At 51.0% G+C, this 16,608-nt stretch overlaps 1 protein-coding gene across 1 annotated transcript; it reads left to right on the top strand.

Moving 5' to 3' along the window:
- The first annotated feature begins 7,644 nt into the window (after nt 1–7,644).
- On the top strand, nt 7,645–10,788 carry LOC136472698 (zinc finger protein WIP2-like). Its single transcript, XM_066470400.1, has 2 exons — nt 7,645–8,601; nt 9,980–10,788. The coding sequence occupies exons 1-2, from the start codon at nt 7,810–7,812 to the stop codon at nt 10,448–10,450; spliced, it is 1,263 nt and encodes a 420-aa protein (XP_066326497.1). The 5' UTR covers nt 7,645–7,809; the 3' UTR covers nt 10,451–10,788.
- The last annotated feature ends 5,820 nt before the right edge of the window (nt 10,789–16,608 follow it).

Here is a 16,608-nt window from a genome sequence, read left to right on the forward strand (position 1 = left end):
CAGCACTCCATCTGGATTTGAGCAGGTGGTAATTGGGTGTCTATCCACTCAGCCACGAAATCAGCCAAGATCTGAGACTTGATCGCCTTTTGAGGCGCAAAAGTCAAAGTTTCCCCCATAAGCTCGATGGCCCACTTGGCTATCCTGCCTGAGGCCTCCCGGTTATGAACTATCTCCCCCAAGGGGAAAGATGATACCACAATCACTAGGTGAGACTCGAAGTAGTGACGCAGTTTGCGCCAGGCCAGGACTATGGCGTAGACCAGCTTCTGGATGTGGGGGTAGCGTGTTTTGGTCTCGGAGAGCACCTCGCTGATGAAGTAGATAGGTCATTGGGTGGGTAGATCATGCCCCTCTTCCTGCCTCTCTACTACTACGACAGCGCTGACCACTTGGGTCGTTGCGGTGACATAGAGTAAGAGGGCCTCGTCCCTGGCCGGGGGTACCAGGACGGGAGGATTCATGAGCAGCGTTTTGAGTCTGTCGAGGGCTTCTTCGGCCTCGGGGGTCCAAGAAAAACGCTCGGATTTTCTCAAGAGTCGGTACAGAGGCAAACCTTTTTCGTCGAGGCGTGAGATGAAGCGGCTTAGGGCCGCAAGGCATCCCATGACCCTCTGTACTCCCTTAAGGTCTCTGATTGGTCCCATGCTGGTTATGGCCGAGACCTTCTCTGGGTTGGCTTCAATGCCGCGTTCCGAGACTATGAATCCCAAGAGCATGCCTCGGGGGACCCCGAACACACACTTCTCGGGATTGAGCTTGATGCCCTTCTCTCTAAGGCATTTGAAGGTTATCCTCAAGTCGTCGACGAGATCCTCGGCCTTTCTGGTCTTGACCACGATGTCATCCACATAGGCCTCAACGGTCCGCCCAATGTGGTCGCCAAAGACCTGGGTCATGCACCGCTGGTACGTGGCACCTGCATTTCTGAGGCCGAAAGGCATAGTCATGTAGCAGTACATGCCGAATGGTGTGATGAAAGAAGTCGCGAGCTAATCGAACTCTTTCATCTTGATTTGATGGTAACCGGAATACGCATCAAGGAAAGACAGGGTCTCGCACCCTGCAGTGGAATCAACGATTTGATCGATTCGGGGTAATGGGAAGGGGACTTTTGGACAGGCTTTGTTCAAACCGGTGTAGTCTACACACATCCTCCATTTCCCATTTTTCTTATTGACTCACATAGGGTTAGCCAACAACTCCGGGTGGGACACTTCCTTGATGAACCCGGCCGCTAAGAGTTTCTGTACCTCCTCACCGATGGCCCTACGCTTTTCCTCATTGAAGCGGCGTAGGCATTGCCTCGCCGGTCTAGATCCGGCCCGGATGTCCAGGGCGTGCTTGGTGACCTCCCTTGGTATGCCCAGCATGTCCGAGGGACTCCATGTGAATATGTCGGCATTCGCACGGAGGAAGTCGACGAGCACGGCTTCCTATTTGATGTCGAGGGTGGCGCTGATCCTCAGCGCTCGGTCGTTGGGGCAGGAGGGGTCGACCGGGATGAGTTTGATGGCCTCCACAGGCTCAAACGCCCCTGCGCGACGCTTGGAGTTAGGCGCCTCGCCACTGAGTTGGTCGAGGTGGGCGATGAGGGTCTCGGCCTCCGCAAGAGCCTTGGCGTACTCGATGCACTCGACGTCGCAGTCGTATGCATGTTCGTACGTGGACTCAATCGTGATGATACCGCTGGGGCCTGGCATGTTGAGCTTGAGGTAGGTATAGTTGGGGACTGCCATGAACTTGGCATAGCACGGCCGCCCCAGGATGGCGTGGTAGGATCCCCCGAACCCGACTACCTCGAAGGTAAGGACTTCCTTGCGGTAGTTGGAGGGGGTGCCGAAGCAGACGGGAAGGTCGATGCGCCCAAGGGGTCGCGTGCGCTTCCCTGGCACGATGCCGTGGAAGGGTGCGACGTCGCCTCGGAGCCTCGACCGGTCGATCTCCAAGAGCTCCAGGGTGTTGACGTAGAGGATATTGAGGCCGCTGCCTCCGTCCATCAACACCTTGGAGAGTCGGGTGTTGCCGATGATCGGGTCGACAACCAGTGGGTACTGCCCGGGATTCAGAACATGGTCAGGGTGGTCGTCTCGATCAAAGGTGATCGCCTCCCAAGACCAGTCGTCGAGGTACCGGGGGTGGCCACCTTGTTCGAGAAGACTTCTCGGAGTTCCCTCTTGCGCTACCACGCCGTAAGGCACGCCGAGGGTCCACCAAAGATCATGAAGGCGTTGCGTACCTCGGGGAAACCGTCGTCCTTGTCATCGTCCCAGTCGCCGGCGCCCTTCTGCTTGGCATCGTCGTCGGGGAGCCCGAGCCTGGCGTAGTAACGCCGCAGCATGGAGCAATCCTCGAGGGCATGCTTGACCGAGCCTTGGTGGTAAGGGCAAGGTTTCTTAAGCATGTCGTCGAAAGGCCTAGGGCCTTTGGGGCCTCGGGGATTCTTGCGTTCTGCGGCCGCAACCAGATCGGCCTCCAGGACCTCCTGCTTCCCCAGGCGCCCCTTTTTCTTTCTCTTGGGGAGGTGGGAGGCTGAGGCCTCGGGGGCCACGTCCCTCCGCTTACCCTTGGTGTCGCTATCGGGGAAGATGGCTCCAACAGCCTCCTCACCCGAGGCGAAGTTGGTGGCGATGTCGAGGAGCGCGGCAGCTGAGTGCGGCACATTCCGACCTAACTCTCGAACCAAGTCTCGGCAGGTGGTGTCGGAGAGGAAAGCCTAGACGATCTCCGAGTCGCCGACGCTGGGCAACTCGGTGCACTGTTTGGAGAAGCACCGGATGAAGTCTCGGAGAGACTCATCCAGTTTCTGGCGGCAGCTCTTAAGATCCCAGGAGTTCCCAGGGCGCACGTATGTGCCCTAGAAGTTCCCGACGAAGATCCTAACCAAGTCGCGCCAGTCGTGGATTTGTGAGGGAGGAAGGTGCTCGAGCCAGGCTCGCGCTGAGTCTAACAAGAGCAAGGGGAGGTTGCGGATGATGAGCAGGTCATCATCGGCGCCACCTAGCTAGCAGGCCAGGCGGTAATCGGCAAGCCAGAGTTTGGGGTTGGTCTCGCCGCTATACTTCGCGAGATTGGCTGGTTGCCGAAACCAGGCCAGGAAGAGAGCAGCACGGATGGCCCTGCTGAAGACCCGAGGGCCTGGCAGTTCAGGAGAAGGACTGCGGTCCTCCTCGCTATCATAGCGGCCGCCTCGGTGTGGTTGGTAACCCCGAGCGGGCCCCTCGTTGTCGTGGCGTCGTCGCCTACTGACCACCTCATGGTCTCCCTGCACCTCACGTCGATTGCCGAGGCGGTCCAGAAGCACGGGGACCCTGTGGGCTATCGGTGCTCGAGCGGGCTCGGGACGAGCCGAGGCTTCCCTATCCTGCCGCGGCGGTGTCGCGGGTAGGTTCGAGACGCCCCCATGCTGTCGGGAGGTGGAACTCTCGGCCTGCTGAACCGCGGTGGTCTCTAGGAGCTCTCGGAGCTCGCCGCGGACCCGCCGCCCCTCCGTGGTAGAAGGCTCGAGCATCGCACGGACCAGCATTACCATAGCCGCGACGTTCTGGCTAGCGCGATTGAAGACTGGGGGTTGTTCGCTCCCTTCGTCGTCGTGGATGCGGTGATGTACATCGCGGGCCCTCCATCGGGCTCCTCCGCCTTCGCCGCGACCTTGCTGCTCCTGTTTGAGAGAGTCTCGAAGCTGCTGTAGAAGAAGTCGGTCTTGTTCGACCTTGGCCTGGAGCTCACGGAGCTGTTCTAGGTCTGGACGTTGAGGTCGTGCAAGAGCGGGGTTCTCGTTCTGTGCTGCCGGTAGGATAATGCGCGGAGGTGTGGCGGCGTCTGTACTCGGGCGAAGCGGGGAACAGCTACCCGCCCCCTCATCTTCCTCGCCCACCCTCGGCATCCCGAGCCCGACGTGAAAACACTCGCGAGTGGGGTCGTAGGTGCCCTCATCGTCGGAGTCAGAGTAGCCGAAGTAGTAGTCACTTGCGGCCAAAAAATGGCGCATAGCTCCAGGGTCATGGAGTCCAGAGAAATCCACTCCGGGCCATGCCTCGTCCCCCTCCGAGGAGTCAGCGTGGGTGTCCAGGTCGAGAGCGAAGCGCTGGCGGCGTTCTGAGGGATCCTCGTGAGCGGCAGCGTAAGCGTAAGCATAAGAGGCGGCGATATTTCTCAACCCAAAGGGGTATGGGGATGGTGCCGCCGCCGGACTTTGCTTCACCGGAATTGGCTCCTCAGGGAGTGGTGGAGCGGAGCTTGATGACTGGGCGTCGCCGTGTGCCGCCGGCGTTTTTCCTTTGTCCAAGCTCAGGCTAGACAGGTCCCCAGCCAGGGACCCTGCGCCAACAGCTGGTCGTAGGATGTCGGCGGGGAGCGGCGTGCCGCCCTAGATTCGCGCAGCGTCGGGGTGATCTTGCTCGCATCGTGCCTGGCGAGCGCGGCGAGAGCGGCCGCCCGGGCGCCGCCTGCGCTTAGGCTGCCGGTGCGTGACGTCGTCGTCGGTTGGTGGGGCTCGGGGCGTGAGGAGTACCATGTCGTACTCATGCCCCAGAGACATGAACTCTAGGCTCCCGAACTAGATCACCGTGCCGAGACGTAGCGGTCGTACGGGGTCTGCCATCCAGAGCTTAATGGGATGACGAAACTGACACGCAGAGGCCCCTACCTGGCGCGCCAACTGTCGGTGTTTCGGACCGGGGGGTCCTCAACCAACTAGTGAATTTATCCTGCGTGTTCCCAATTCTAGATGGTGATGCAAAGAGACACAAGGCTTATACTGGTTCGGGCAATTCGAGCCCTACGTCCAGTCTGAAAGATCGATCTTGTATTCCTTGCACCAAAGTGCTTGTAGTAGGGGGTTACAAGTCAGGTGAGAGAGAGAATTAGTCCCAGGTCTCGGTGAGATGTGGGCTGCTTGAGACGTTGCTCTCAGGCAGCTGGGAAGTGTGTGTTACAGGGCCTTCTTCTCCGTGAATCCCCCCTAAAATGGCCCAAGTCCTCTCCTTTTATAGCCTAAAGGGAGGACAAGGACGGTACATGTGCTAGCTATACGGTGTCGTGTGAACAGAGACGGCGTGTCCGGGCCCTGTAGCCTGTTCCTATGGCGGCGCGGTCATCGGAGTGGTCCATCCTTGGAGTGCTGGGGCGACGTGCTGGTCACGTCTGACCCTGTGCGTCATGGGAGCTCCTAGGCTGCCTCGGAGCAGGTGCAGCGGTCAGGATGAGGATCGCTGTGGATTGACGGCGCGCGAGGCCGAGGCTCGGTTGGTGCCGAGGCTGCACCGCAATGGGGGGTCTCGGTAGACACGAATCCCGAGGTAGCCAAGACCCTGGTGCATAGTGCTGAGGCCCGGAGAGAGCGGTTGATCCGGTGTGCTAGCTTGGAGACGGTGATGACCCGGGCCAGGCCGTCCATGTCGTGTTGTTTTCGAGGCGGGGATCGCGGGGCACAGTGTAGTGTGGGCGCTGATCGTGGGCACAGCGTCGGGATACAGTGACCGGTAATCCCCGCCATGCCCTGTCTCAGTCGGTATGGTGCTGATGCGACCTCATGTCCTGTCGGCCATTCTGTGGTGTCGAGCCATCGTCCGGCTGAGATTGCGGGAGTGGTTGACAGATTAATGCGACATGACGTGCTGTCGGGAAGACCGGCCGAGGCGGGGGTGACGGGCTATGGATAAGTTGGCCTCGCGCGATACGGAGAATGAGGCCTCACGCGAGACGGAGATCGGACTCCTTGCCGAGGCCTTCCGTGAAAAGCCTCGCGCGAGGCGGAGATTGCGTCAGGACGCCGAGACCTCCTGTGCGAGGCTCGAGGCGAGGCGAAGAGCCTGGTGGGCTCGGACGTGGCTGGTGAGGGGCCCACGGCTTACCTTCTAGCTTTGTTTTTTGATGGGACTTAAGTGACCCTTTTGATGTTCGCTCGGGGTACCCCGTTCTACGGTACCCGACATATGGTCTTGCCTTCATCGCATCCTGTGAATTTTCTCTTGGGCTTCTGAGTCCTATTCCATAGACTACTGGGTGCATGAGGCTAAGGATCTACACAATACAAAGTCGCTCATCGATATGCCATGGAGAAGCTAAATTGTTTTTTCGAGAACGTGCATAACACGTGTTTCATTAAGAAGAAGTTAGAAGTTTTACACGTCCAACATCACATCACGGCGAGGTACCATGAGCGATGGGGTTGAACACGAACACAAGGCACCGCCTAGGCGGTGGAGCGCACTCTGTTGTAACTAACTAAGAAACTAATGTGCGACCGAAGAGCTTGCGACGTTGAGCGAACCCTTGTTCAAGACGCCCGCGTCGCCGCCCGCCTCCCACGAGCACCAGCCATGGGGAAGAGCTCCTGCATTGCCGCGAGCTTGGACGACGACAGAGGCACTTGGAACGTCTCGTCGAACCGAGTGGCGATGGTCGCGTTAGGCGTCGCCGGCGCTGACCGTGTGGCGCTCGCCGATGGCTGTTATTTTCCAAGCAAGACCCGCTTGGCCTGCTTCTCTGGGTTCGGGTCGCGGTAGGCGGACTTGGCAGCAAGTCTATCGCTGTGGCGTGGTACCTCAATCCGCACGCGCGAGACACAAAGGCGCGGTGGCGACTGGAGCACCGGCTTCTTGAGCGACAGCTTTAGACCGGTGATGAAGTCCTCGACAGACATGGGTTGGACCGAAGGAGAGGCAGCAACAGAGGTGGGAGGGGGTCCGTTGATGGGCCGTTGTCGGTGGGCTGAGGGGGCTGCCCATCGTGGGCGTCGTTGGAGTCCCCGACAGAGAGCTGCTGATGCAGCGCTTGCTCGTCAGCCACTAGCCCCGATGCCCAGGACCCCTGTGGAGGGCTACTTTGTAGACCCATGTCCGGCACCAAGACCTGAAAGCAGGTGCTCGGAGGCCGCAAACTTTGGCTGGGCGCAAACCGCGACATCCAAGTAAGAGTCACAAAGCATCGGATCCATCCATGGGAGCGGTGGTTGAGGCCGCGACAGAATTTGAATTTCAAATTCTTGGGAGGCCTCGGGCGACTTGTAGGGGGAAGACGACACCGGACGTGACGAAGGACGAGGGCCGAACTGGAATATGCTAAGACAAAGTTCTAGGAGTCACTTGTCTAAGTTCATGCTACCAACAAAGAAAAGTTACAAGTGGAAATCCGAGAGATTGTGCAACAACAAAAGTTACTCAATCAGTTAATACTATATGTTACTCCATCTGTTCAAAACTATAAGACATTTTGACTTTTCTAGATGCATTAATTTAACTATGTATCGAAACATAGTGTATATCTAAGTACATAACAAAAGTTATCTATCTGGAAAAGTGAAAACATCTTACAATTTGGACCGGGGGAAGCATGTAATACTATAACATCATAATTATAAATAAATATTTTTAATATGCATGATTCCACTAACTACAACTAGAATGCTACATCAGAAGCTATGTATGCTAATTTCCTCTGTACCCAGCAAGCGAAAGGAAACGTGTCATAATTTTGAACAGAGAATGAAGGAGTATCAATCACTGATCACTGGCCGCACCCGTGGCCTGACCATTATACTCGCGTTGCAAATTTGCAGCTCATCAAACCTCGGCTTGGCTCCCCTGCCAGAAAATATATACAACCGTCAGAAGAAGAACGCTACTGCTACTCCACATAATTTAACCCGTTCTCCTCTGCCCGCTGTCTCCCTCTCGCACTATAACTACCCCTTGCCAACCACGGCACCCTCGCCCCAAAGCAAGCAGTAGCCAAGAACAGAAGCAAAGCTCGCTGCAGGGAGAACGAGTCTCCTACAGCAAGAAACCACCCCCATTCCTTCCATCCATGGAAGATCCCTACACGAGCTGCTTCAAGAACAGCTACTACTACTACGCCTCCTCCTACCCAGCTGCTCCAGCTCCACACCATCTCCCTCCTCCCCTTCCACCGTACACCACCCTCTACCCAGCCGCCGCGGCGCCGCAGCAGTACCACCCTGCCTGCTTCTTCCAGTCGCCACCGACGACGCTGCCGCCTCTCCATGACAGCCCACCGTCACCGCCGCTACGGGAGGCCCTGCCCCTCCTGTCCCAGTCGCCTACGCGCGCCGTCTCCCGGGTCCAGCCGCGCCCGCACGTGGCGGTGGACTCCGACTCCGACGATGACGCCGATGACTTCGTCCTACGGGAGGCCGTCGGCAGCTTTGTGACTCCATCGACGCGCGCACCGCTCTTCGCCGACCTCAACTGCATGCCCTCCTGCTGCGACGACGACGGCGACCCGATGGACCTGGAGGCAGCGGCGCCCACGGACGACGACGCCGCGGTCGCGCTGCGCATCGGCCTGCCACCGGCTCCTGCCAACGGCTGCGGTGGCGCGGAGTCTGACCTCCTGTCCGGGCTCTCCGGCAAGGGGGCCTGCGGTGGCATGGAGCCCGAGGACGATGAGGACGAGTGCAAGGTGGACACCGGCGGCGACGGCGACGAGGTGGTGCCGTTAGGGTTCGCGTCGATGCCCATCGGGAGGCTCAACAAGGGGCAGTACTGGATCCCGACGCCGGCGCAGATCCTCATCGGTCCTACGCAATTCTCGTGCCCCGTCTGCTACAAGACCTTCAACCGGTACAACAACATGCAGGTCAGATCAGTGCCATGGCCATGCTCGCTCACCCATACATAACATACCCTTTTTTTTTTGGTCTTGCCTTGCTGTTTTCTATCTTGTTCTTCTTGAGCTAGCTAGGTAGTTTGGTTCTTGGATTATTGATTGGTCATCAATCATGCATGTTCTCTGGCCGGCAAGGTAGCTAGCTTTGGAGCTAGTTGCATGCCATGAAACAGACTCAAGCCCAGATGCTGATGCACAGTGGCTGCTGCCTTTTGCGTGATTGAACTAGACTGGCATGCCAGGGGCAGCCATGCATGGAGCCATGCATCTTTATGCTTTCCTTGGGTGAGTGCTTGCCTTTTGAAGATTCATATGAGCTAGTGTGGTGTGGGAGCAGTGGGGATCCCAGAGAAGATTTGACCTTTGCTTATCTCTCTACTCTATCTTACTAGCTCTGATCCATCATCTTTTTTTTGTTTTCTTTTGGAGTAGTAGTAGTATTATCCATCTGGTTACTTTCTAGTAGTTGTCTCCAACTCTCCAAGTAGTACTAGCTAGCCCAGGTCACTAGCAGCACCCGGTGCTGATCTGATCACTCACAAGTCATGGCTCATGACATGAGATTTGGGCAACAGATACACACAGGTTGTTTCAGGGCAGGCTTTCATGGTTTGGAAAGCATAAGATTGTGTGGCATCATGACCTGAGGCATGGCAGTCTTGAGTCTCCTCCTTCATGCACTCCTCCCAAGAACACAAAGAGATCTGCAGTGTTCTTCCTGTAGCCGGCCACAGTCACTCTGGCTGCTCTCTTAAAGGAGCAACACCAAAACACGTACAAAACACACACAAAGCAAAGGCTAGCTTGAGTTGCCAGAGACTCTCAAAAGATCACCGCACCTATCCTCACAAGTCACACATGCACCTTCTCTGGTTGCAACTGATTACCACTGCTGCATGAAAAAAGTCACACAGTGCTGGGTAGGTTCAGTCAGGTCACCTTTGGACTTTGGTCATTCATCATACAACTCCAACTCCAAGCAAGCTATCTAGCTTGGAGGAGGCTGGTCATGCACAATGTGTCAAACATGCTCTTCTTCTAACACACATCAGTGGCCGGCTCAGTGCATTAATAGCTAGCTAGTAGATTCGCATGATTATTATGCCACCAAACACTGCATATACACAAAAGAAGAAGAAAAACAGCATGTGATATGATACGTATTCAATTTGCCTCCATACATTTCCCACATTGACATCAATGTCATCGATCTTTTGTCATAGTCATAGATATATAGGATCAATGATAGATGAACTTGTTAAGAAAGACGAAGATGTAACAGCAAATGAAATGTTGCGTTAATTCATTCATTTCTGTACTAACAAGCAAATCTATATGACAATGGCAGATGCACATGTGGGGGCACGGGTCTCAGTACCGCAAGGGCCCGGAGTCGCTCCGCGGCGTGCAGCCGACGGCGATGCTCCGGCTGCCGTGCTACTGCTGCGCGCCGGGTTGCCGCAACAACATCGACCACCCGCGGGCGCGGCCGCTCAAGGACTTCCGGACGCTGCAGACGCACTACAAGCGCAAGCACGGGCTGAAGCCCTTCCTGTGCCGCAAGTGCGGCAAGGCGTTCGCCGTCAAGGGCGACTGGCGCACGCACGAGAAGAACTGCGGCAAGCTCTGGTACTGCCTCTGCGGCTCCGAGTTCAAGCACAAGCGCTCGCTCAAGGACCACGCGCGCGCCTTCGGACACGGCCACGGGGCCTTCGGCTGCAACCTCGACGGCGGCAGCGGCGCCGACGGTCTCGACGACGACGATGACGGCGCCGTCTCCGAGATCGAGCACGACTTGAGCGCCGCCGCCGCGCGGTGATCATGCATCTCTACGCTACGTGGTGTGGTGACACACGTATAGCTAGCGCTAGCTCTAGTAGTAGTGCTACCTGCAGGCTGGCAGGCCGTACGTGTTGTTGTTGTTGCATTGTTAGTTGCTGCTGTGTTGCTGTCGGCGCCGGCCGGCCCGTCGTTGTCTGCCTTTGCTCCATCGAGTAGTTTGTTAATTAGGGTTGTGGAGGTCGTCGGTCGTGTCATCTCGTCATGATGATCTATATCCATCTCTAAGCTAGAGCTACCTGAAGGTTAGTTTGTGATCCTGTGTCCGTTCGTACCGATCGATCTAGAAGACTCCACTGTTATCATTAGCTAGTAGTAGAATGCTAGCTGCAGCTGCAGGATTGCTGTTGGGTGCATGGTGATCTCGACAGATCATCATGCCATACCATATTAAGGCCCCGTTTGGGACAGCTTCAACCGGCTTCGGCTTATCTGACAAAACACTGTAGCGCGCGGGGAGAAGCCAGGAAAACTGGCTTGTGCGGCTTTAATGAACAGTGACGGCGTCAGTGAGAGGGGGAGGGGAGGAGAGAGAAAACCGGCTTTTGCTACAGTATTTTTGTCAGATGAGCCGGAGCCGCTTGAAGCCGTCCCAAACGGGCCCTAAGTCATGATGGAAAAACAGCTTCCTCCTCAATATGATTTCATGTTTGGCATTTCTTAAACTTCAATTTTTCTCGAGTTCGAATCATATATTATCAACTGCTGCTAAAATTTCTCTATTTAGCTAGCTCTAGTCACAGTTAACTACTGCTGCTGCTATAGTACTGTACATGAGAAATTTGTGAATACTGCCGATCGATCGATATGCATGGTGTCAGTGGCAGGGGATCGAGATGCATGAATGACTACGTCGATGGTGGATGGATGCTGTTTGTTGCAATCCAAAACGGGAAACTTTTCCCCATTCAGCTAACCTACTCATCAGCTGCATCATGTACAAGTATAACGTTGTAGGACAGTAATGGAGAGCGACCACTGGGATCTCCATCTTCCACCTCGGCATTGACGACGCGCGCATCCACCAGATGGGTCGTCGTCGCCATTGACATCACCGCTATAGCTAGCTAGCTCGTCGCTGCATGTGGAAAAACTGAGCCCATCATCTCTCCACTGTCCCAGTCAAGTTTCTACTATGGCCCCGTTTAGTTCCAACCCAAAAACCAAAAATTTTCAAGATTCCCTGTCACATCGAATCTTGCGGCACATGCATGGAGTATTAAATGTAGACGAAAAAAAAAACCAATTGCACAGTTCATCGAGAAATTGCGAGACGAATCTTTTAAGCCTAAATAGTCCATAATTGGACAATTTTTGCCAAATAACAACGAAAGTGCTACAGTAGCCAAAAGCCAAAAATTTTCGGAACTAAACACGCCCTATGTGGATCGACATGCCCCTTTCTGTGCAAACACATAGACCAACCTAACCTAACCATGTTTTTATAGCCTGCCTGGCCTCCGGCCAGGTCCCTGCAGTAGCTAGTAGGACACACACAGTCCAGACTCCACGTTCCAGGTTTGTATGCCCTGCAAGGAGAAAGCAGAAAAGGCGATGATAGGGACTGAGCTGTAGAGACAGGAATAGGATATGTACTACTACTACTTAGGACGTGTTTAGTTTCTAAATTTTTTACCTCCTACCATAAAAGAGCATGTTTAGACACATGCATAGAGTACTAAATGTAGATAAAAAAAAAACTAATTGTACAGTTCTCGGCAAAATCATGAGACGAATTTTTTAAGCCTAATTAGTCCACGGAAAGCCTTAAATGCTACAGTAACCCACATGTGCTAATGCCCGGTTACTTAGTATCATTAGATTCGTCTCGCAGTTTCCTGATGGGTTCTGTAATTTGTTTTTTTTATTAGTATCTAAAAACCTCTCTCGACATCCTTCCGACACATCCGATGTGACACCCAAAAATTTTCAACTCCCCAACTAAACATACCCTTACTGCAGGCCCCTAGCTATTTAGCTAAGGCCTTGTTTAGTTCCAAAAAGTTTTCCCAAAAAGTGCTACAGTAGCCATCACATCGAATCTTGCGATACGTGCATGGAGCATTAAATGTAGACGAAAAAAAACTAATTGCACAGTTTGGTTGGAAATCGCGAAACGAACGTTTTAAGCCTAATTAGTCCATGATTAAATACTAATTGTCAAATAAAAACAAAAAGTGCTACAGCAGCCAAAATCCCAAATTTCACCCAACTAAACAAGACCTAACATATACTAGCATCTCTTTTTTTTTGTAAATTAATAAAATTGTTCAGACAATGTATATTCCTGTGTAGTATTCCCAAGCTAACAGGGATGCACGTTTTTGTCTTCTCTAGCTGATATTAGGTCAGCTCAAAACTCATGTAACTGAACTAATCCAAATTTTAAACGAAGAAATGAGAAGGATGCAAATAAGCTAATAAGGCAGTCTGGCAGTGATCCATGACACAGCTCTACGGCGACTTCATGAGACACTGTTCGTTTTCAAAACTTGAAATCAAGTCCTCTGGAAATAATAGGGAAAAAATATGCAGGTGCTCCGACCAGATGTGGTCGTTTGCAAACTGCGCTGCTGCTTTCCGCGAGAGGATCTACTTTTTGGGCGCACTTGAGAGATTGTGGGGGCATGCATATGGGCATGGCCGACCAAAGTATGCATAGCCAAAGTTTGATGGATGGAACATCTCATACATACCATGAGAAGTTCGTGTCAAATGATGAGCTTTTTCTCACATCGGCTGGATAGAAAGAACAAAGAAGGATAGGGATGCACAGGTACAAGGAGCTCACCACACCACACCACACACCTTTTTATTTCTTAGAAAAAAAATTCTGAATTGTACTTCTTTTTTGAGTTAAATTAAATTAAAGTGGGCTATATATATTGCATATACCGTCTTAACGGCTGCAAACATGGAGGATATATAGCCTTTCTCTGTCTTAGGCCTTGTTTAGTTCCAAAAAGTTTTCTCAAAAATTGATACAGTAGCCATCACATCGAATCTTACCATACGTGCATGGAGCATTAAATGTAGACGGAAAAAAAAAACTAATTACACAGTTTGGTTGGAAAACACGAGACGAACGTTTTGAGCCTAATTAGTCCGTGATTGAATACTAATTGCCAAATAAAAACGAAAGTGCTACAGTAGCCAAATTCTCAAATTTCACCCAACTAAACAAGGCCTTATCGGAATATTGGGGAAAAAAATGTTAGCAATATACTACTAGTAGTACAGTGCTCTCCCCGTCCCTAGATAAACTAATTTCTATAGTTGTTCTAAGTTAATTAATCTGACTAAAATTGTAAAGAAGAGCGCTAAGATTTATAAAACCAAATTAATATTATTAGATGCACCATAAACTATATTTTTTAAAACATAAATATTTGCGGTTTTTTTTCTATATAAACTTGATCAAATATATATAGATAAGTTTGACTTATTAAGATGGAGATCTAGTAGTTGATTTATTCATGGACAAAGACAGTAGTTCTATATAACATGTAACCAGATTTATTGCTTTAAGTCAAAGCTGCATAGTATATATGCCAAGCAAACTCTAGGTTTTTATTACTGACGGTTGGCCACAGGGCCAGGGGGTGAAGGTATTGCAGGAACATGCCATCGGAAAACAATGAATTCTCTGATGTCTCCGACAGTAGGTGTTTTGTTTTTGTTACCTGAAGTTATTTCATTGCAGGTCTGTCTCATGACATCACAATCCATCCATCATTGTAGCAAACCTTTGCTCATAGGCTTATTTAGATTGAGGTTAGGAATTAGTATTTGGCACTGTAACACTTTCGTTTGTATTTGACAATTATTGTCCAATCATGGCCTAACTAGGCTCAAAAGATTCGTCTCGTAATTTACAATCAAACTGTGTAATTAGTTATTTTTTATCTACATTTAATACTCTATGCATGTGCCCAAATATTTGATGTGATGGAGAAAGAGTGAAAAAACTTGCAATCTAAACAAGGCCATAGACTGTTTTGTAGTGGATTTTAGCCATTGAACCCACGTACGTGTTTTTCCCGTACAAGTGTTTTCTCGTTTGGACAGGTGTATCACGCTATTGCAACAAAAAATTTAGCCGGCGCCTAAATGACATTAATTTTCTATCTACTCCCTCCATTCCCGAATGAATCAATTTCTAGAGTCATCTTAAGATAAACTTTTTTAAAGCTTAACCAAATTTATAGAGAAGAGCACCAATGTTTATGGCATCAAATTAATATCATTAGATATACTATAAAATGTATTTTCATAATTTGTTCATTTGGTGTCACAAGTGTATTTTTCTATAAACTTAGTTAAATTTAAAAATTTTGACTTAAGACAATTCTAGAAATTGATTTATTCGTCCCTAAGTTAGGAGGCTTTCATACCATGCATGCATCCCACTAAAGAGTTGTTGCTAATAATATAGCAATAGGATAACTGTTCCTTTTAATTTAAACCTTGTCATGAACCAAATTATAGTGGCACTTCTTCACATGATAGGAACCACCACTACTCTACTAGTAGTAGTATTTTCAAAGGTGGTTCTTTATGTGAACCACATCTGAAAGTAGTTGGAAAATAATCCTTTCTATTTTTAATTAAGTTGAGCTTGTTGTGGAGCATATATCTAACTGAGCGCTAGCACTGCTTCTTGTTATAACTTGTCAAAACTTATTAATTGGGGCTTTATATCTGTCGTCAAAAAATTGAGCAGAAATCTGCTCTTGATCCGAAAAGGAAGAACCAATCCAGGCTTAATATTTATCCTGATAGAGAGTATCATTCTAGGTTTGAATTAAGTCAAGAATTCTTTAAATGTAACTAAGTTTATAAAAAAATATCAATATTTCTATCTCCAAATAGATTTATTATGAAAACACACCCATTATTCATCTAATATATACTTATTATGCCTCATAAATATTAACATATTTTGTATGTGTTTAATTAAATTTAAGATTTATTGACTTTTTGAAGAAAAAAAAACGAGAATGTCAAAAAAAAACTACTAAGGCAGTAAAAAATAAGCTACTAGCTTCACCATTCACCAACAAGCCTAGTACATACTTACATGAGTATTATACCTATCCGGCTATACTACGTGCATGCCATCACCTCGAAACGCACAAACTAGGCAGGGAGAAGTGGCGACACATCTGCAGCAGCGATCACCTCGAAACTGGCTGAGATTACACACTTGATCATGTGGATTGATCAGTGAATAATGAAGCTACTAGTGCCCTGAAAAGGGCCTGCCCCTTTCCCTAATCTCCCCCACATGCCTGCAGAGAGAGTCAAACCTTTTCTGCACAGCACTTGCCTCGAAGCTGCGATGTGCACGCATGCATGCATTGCACGCACGCATGTCGAGGTGCACGCGCGCGTCGCATACCATGTTCCATGCTCGTACGAGAGATCGACCACCCTTCCAACACACATCCCTTTCTTAAATTCTCTGATCTTGTATAGATTAGTGGCCATATATCGACCGGGTTTAATTAGTCCTACACGCTAGCTAACAACCATCTGGGAGACCAGGAGAAGCAGAGCAGGAATAAACAAGCGACGCGCTGTCTGTCCCTCGCACGCCCCATCAGCAGGCCCAGCAGCGCAGGAAACAGCACTGTCTTCAGTCTTCACCCCCGATCAGGTCACTTCCAACTTGGATCTGCGATTCGCTCTCCTCCGACTCACGCTACAGCAGACGTGTGCTTTGCCGAATGCAATTACACTCAACAAAGAAGGTTTTGCACTCGACAAAGCCTTTGCCGAGTGCTGCATTCGACAAAGAGCTGTCGGTATATCCCTTCACGGCAAAGGATTTCCCGAGTGCCACGACGGCACTCGGCAAAGAAAAGCCACCGTGATGGCCAGGTCACAGTGACGGCCCCTTTGCCGAGTGCCACGCGTCGGCACTCGGCAAAAAAAATATGTTTTTTATTTTTTTAAAAAAAATGCTTTGTCGAGTGTCTGAATCTACCACTCGGTAAAGCTTCTTTTCTTTTTTTTGGATTTTCTTTGCCGAGTGTTGTAGGTAGGCACTTGTCAGTGTTTCGTACAAGCACCGGCAAGTAAATTTATAGTAATGCGCGTTAGGCTCGGATGGTGCGCTAAAGGACACGAGATTTA

Source organism: Miscanthus floridulus, chromosome 8 (genome assembly GCF_019320115.1).
Source record: "Miscanthus floridulus cultivar M001 chromosome 8, ASM1932011v1, whole genome shotgun sequence".
In the NCBI taxonomy this organism is placed as follows: Eukaryota; Viridiplantae; Streptophyta; class Magnoliopsida; order Poales; family Poaceae; genus Miscanthus; species Miscanthus floridulus.

Bases quoted from the DNA above. Each gene is read 5' to 3' on its own strand.
- LOC136472698 (XM_066470400.1), top strand. From the start codon at position 7,810: ATGGAAGATCCCTACACGAGCTGCTTCAAGAACAGCTACTACTACTAC. The intron at 8,602-9,979 runs GTCAGATCAGTG...TGACAATGGCAG, and splicing joins ACCGGTACAACAACATGCAG to ATGCACATGTGGGGGCACGG.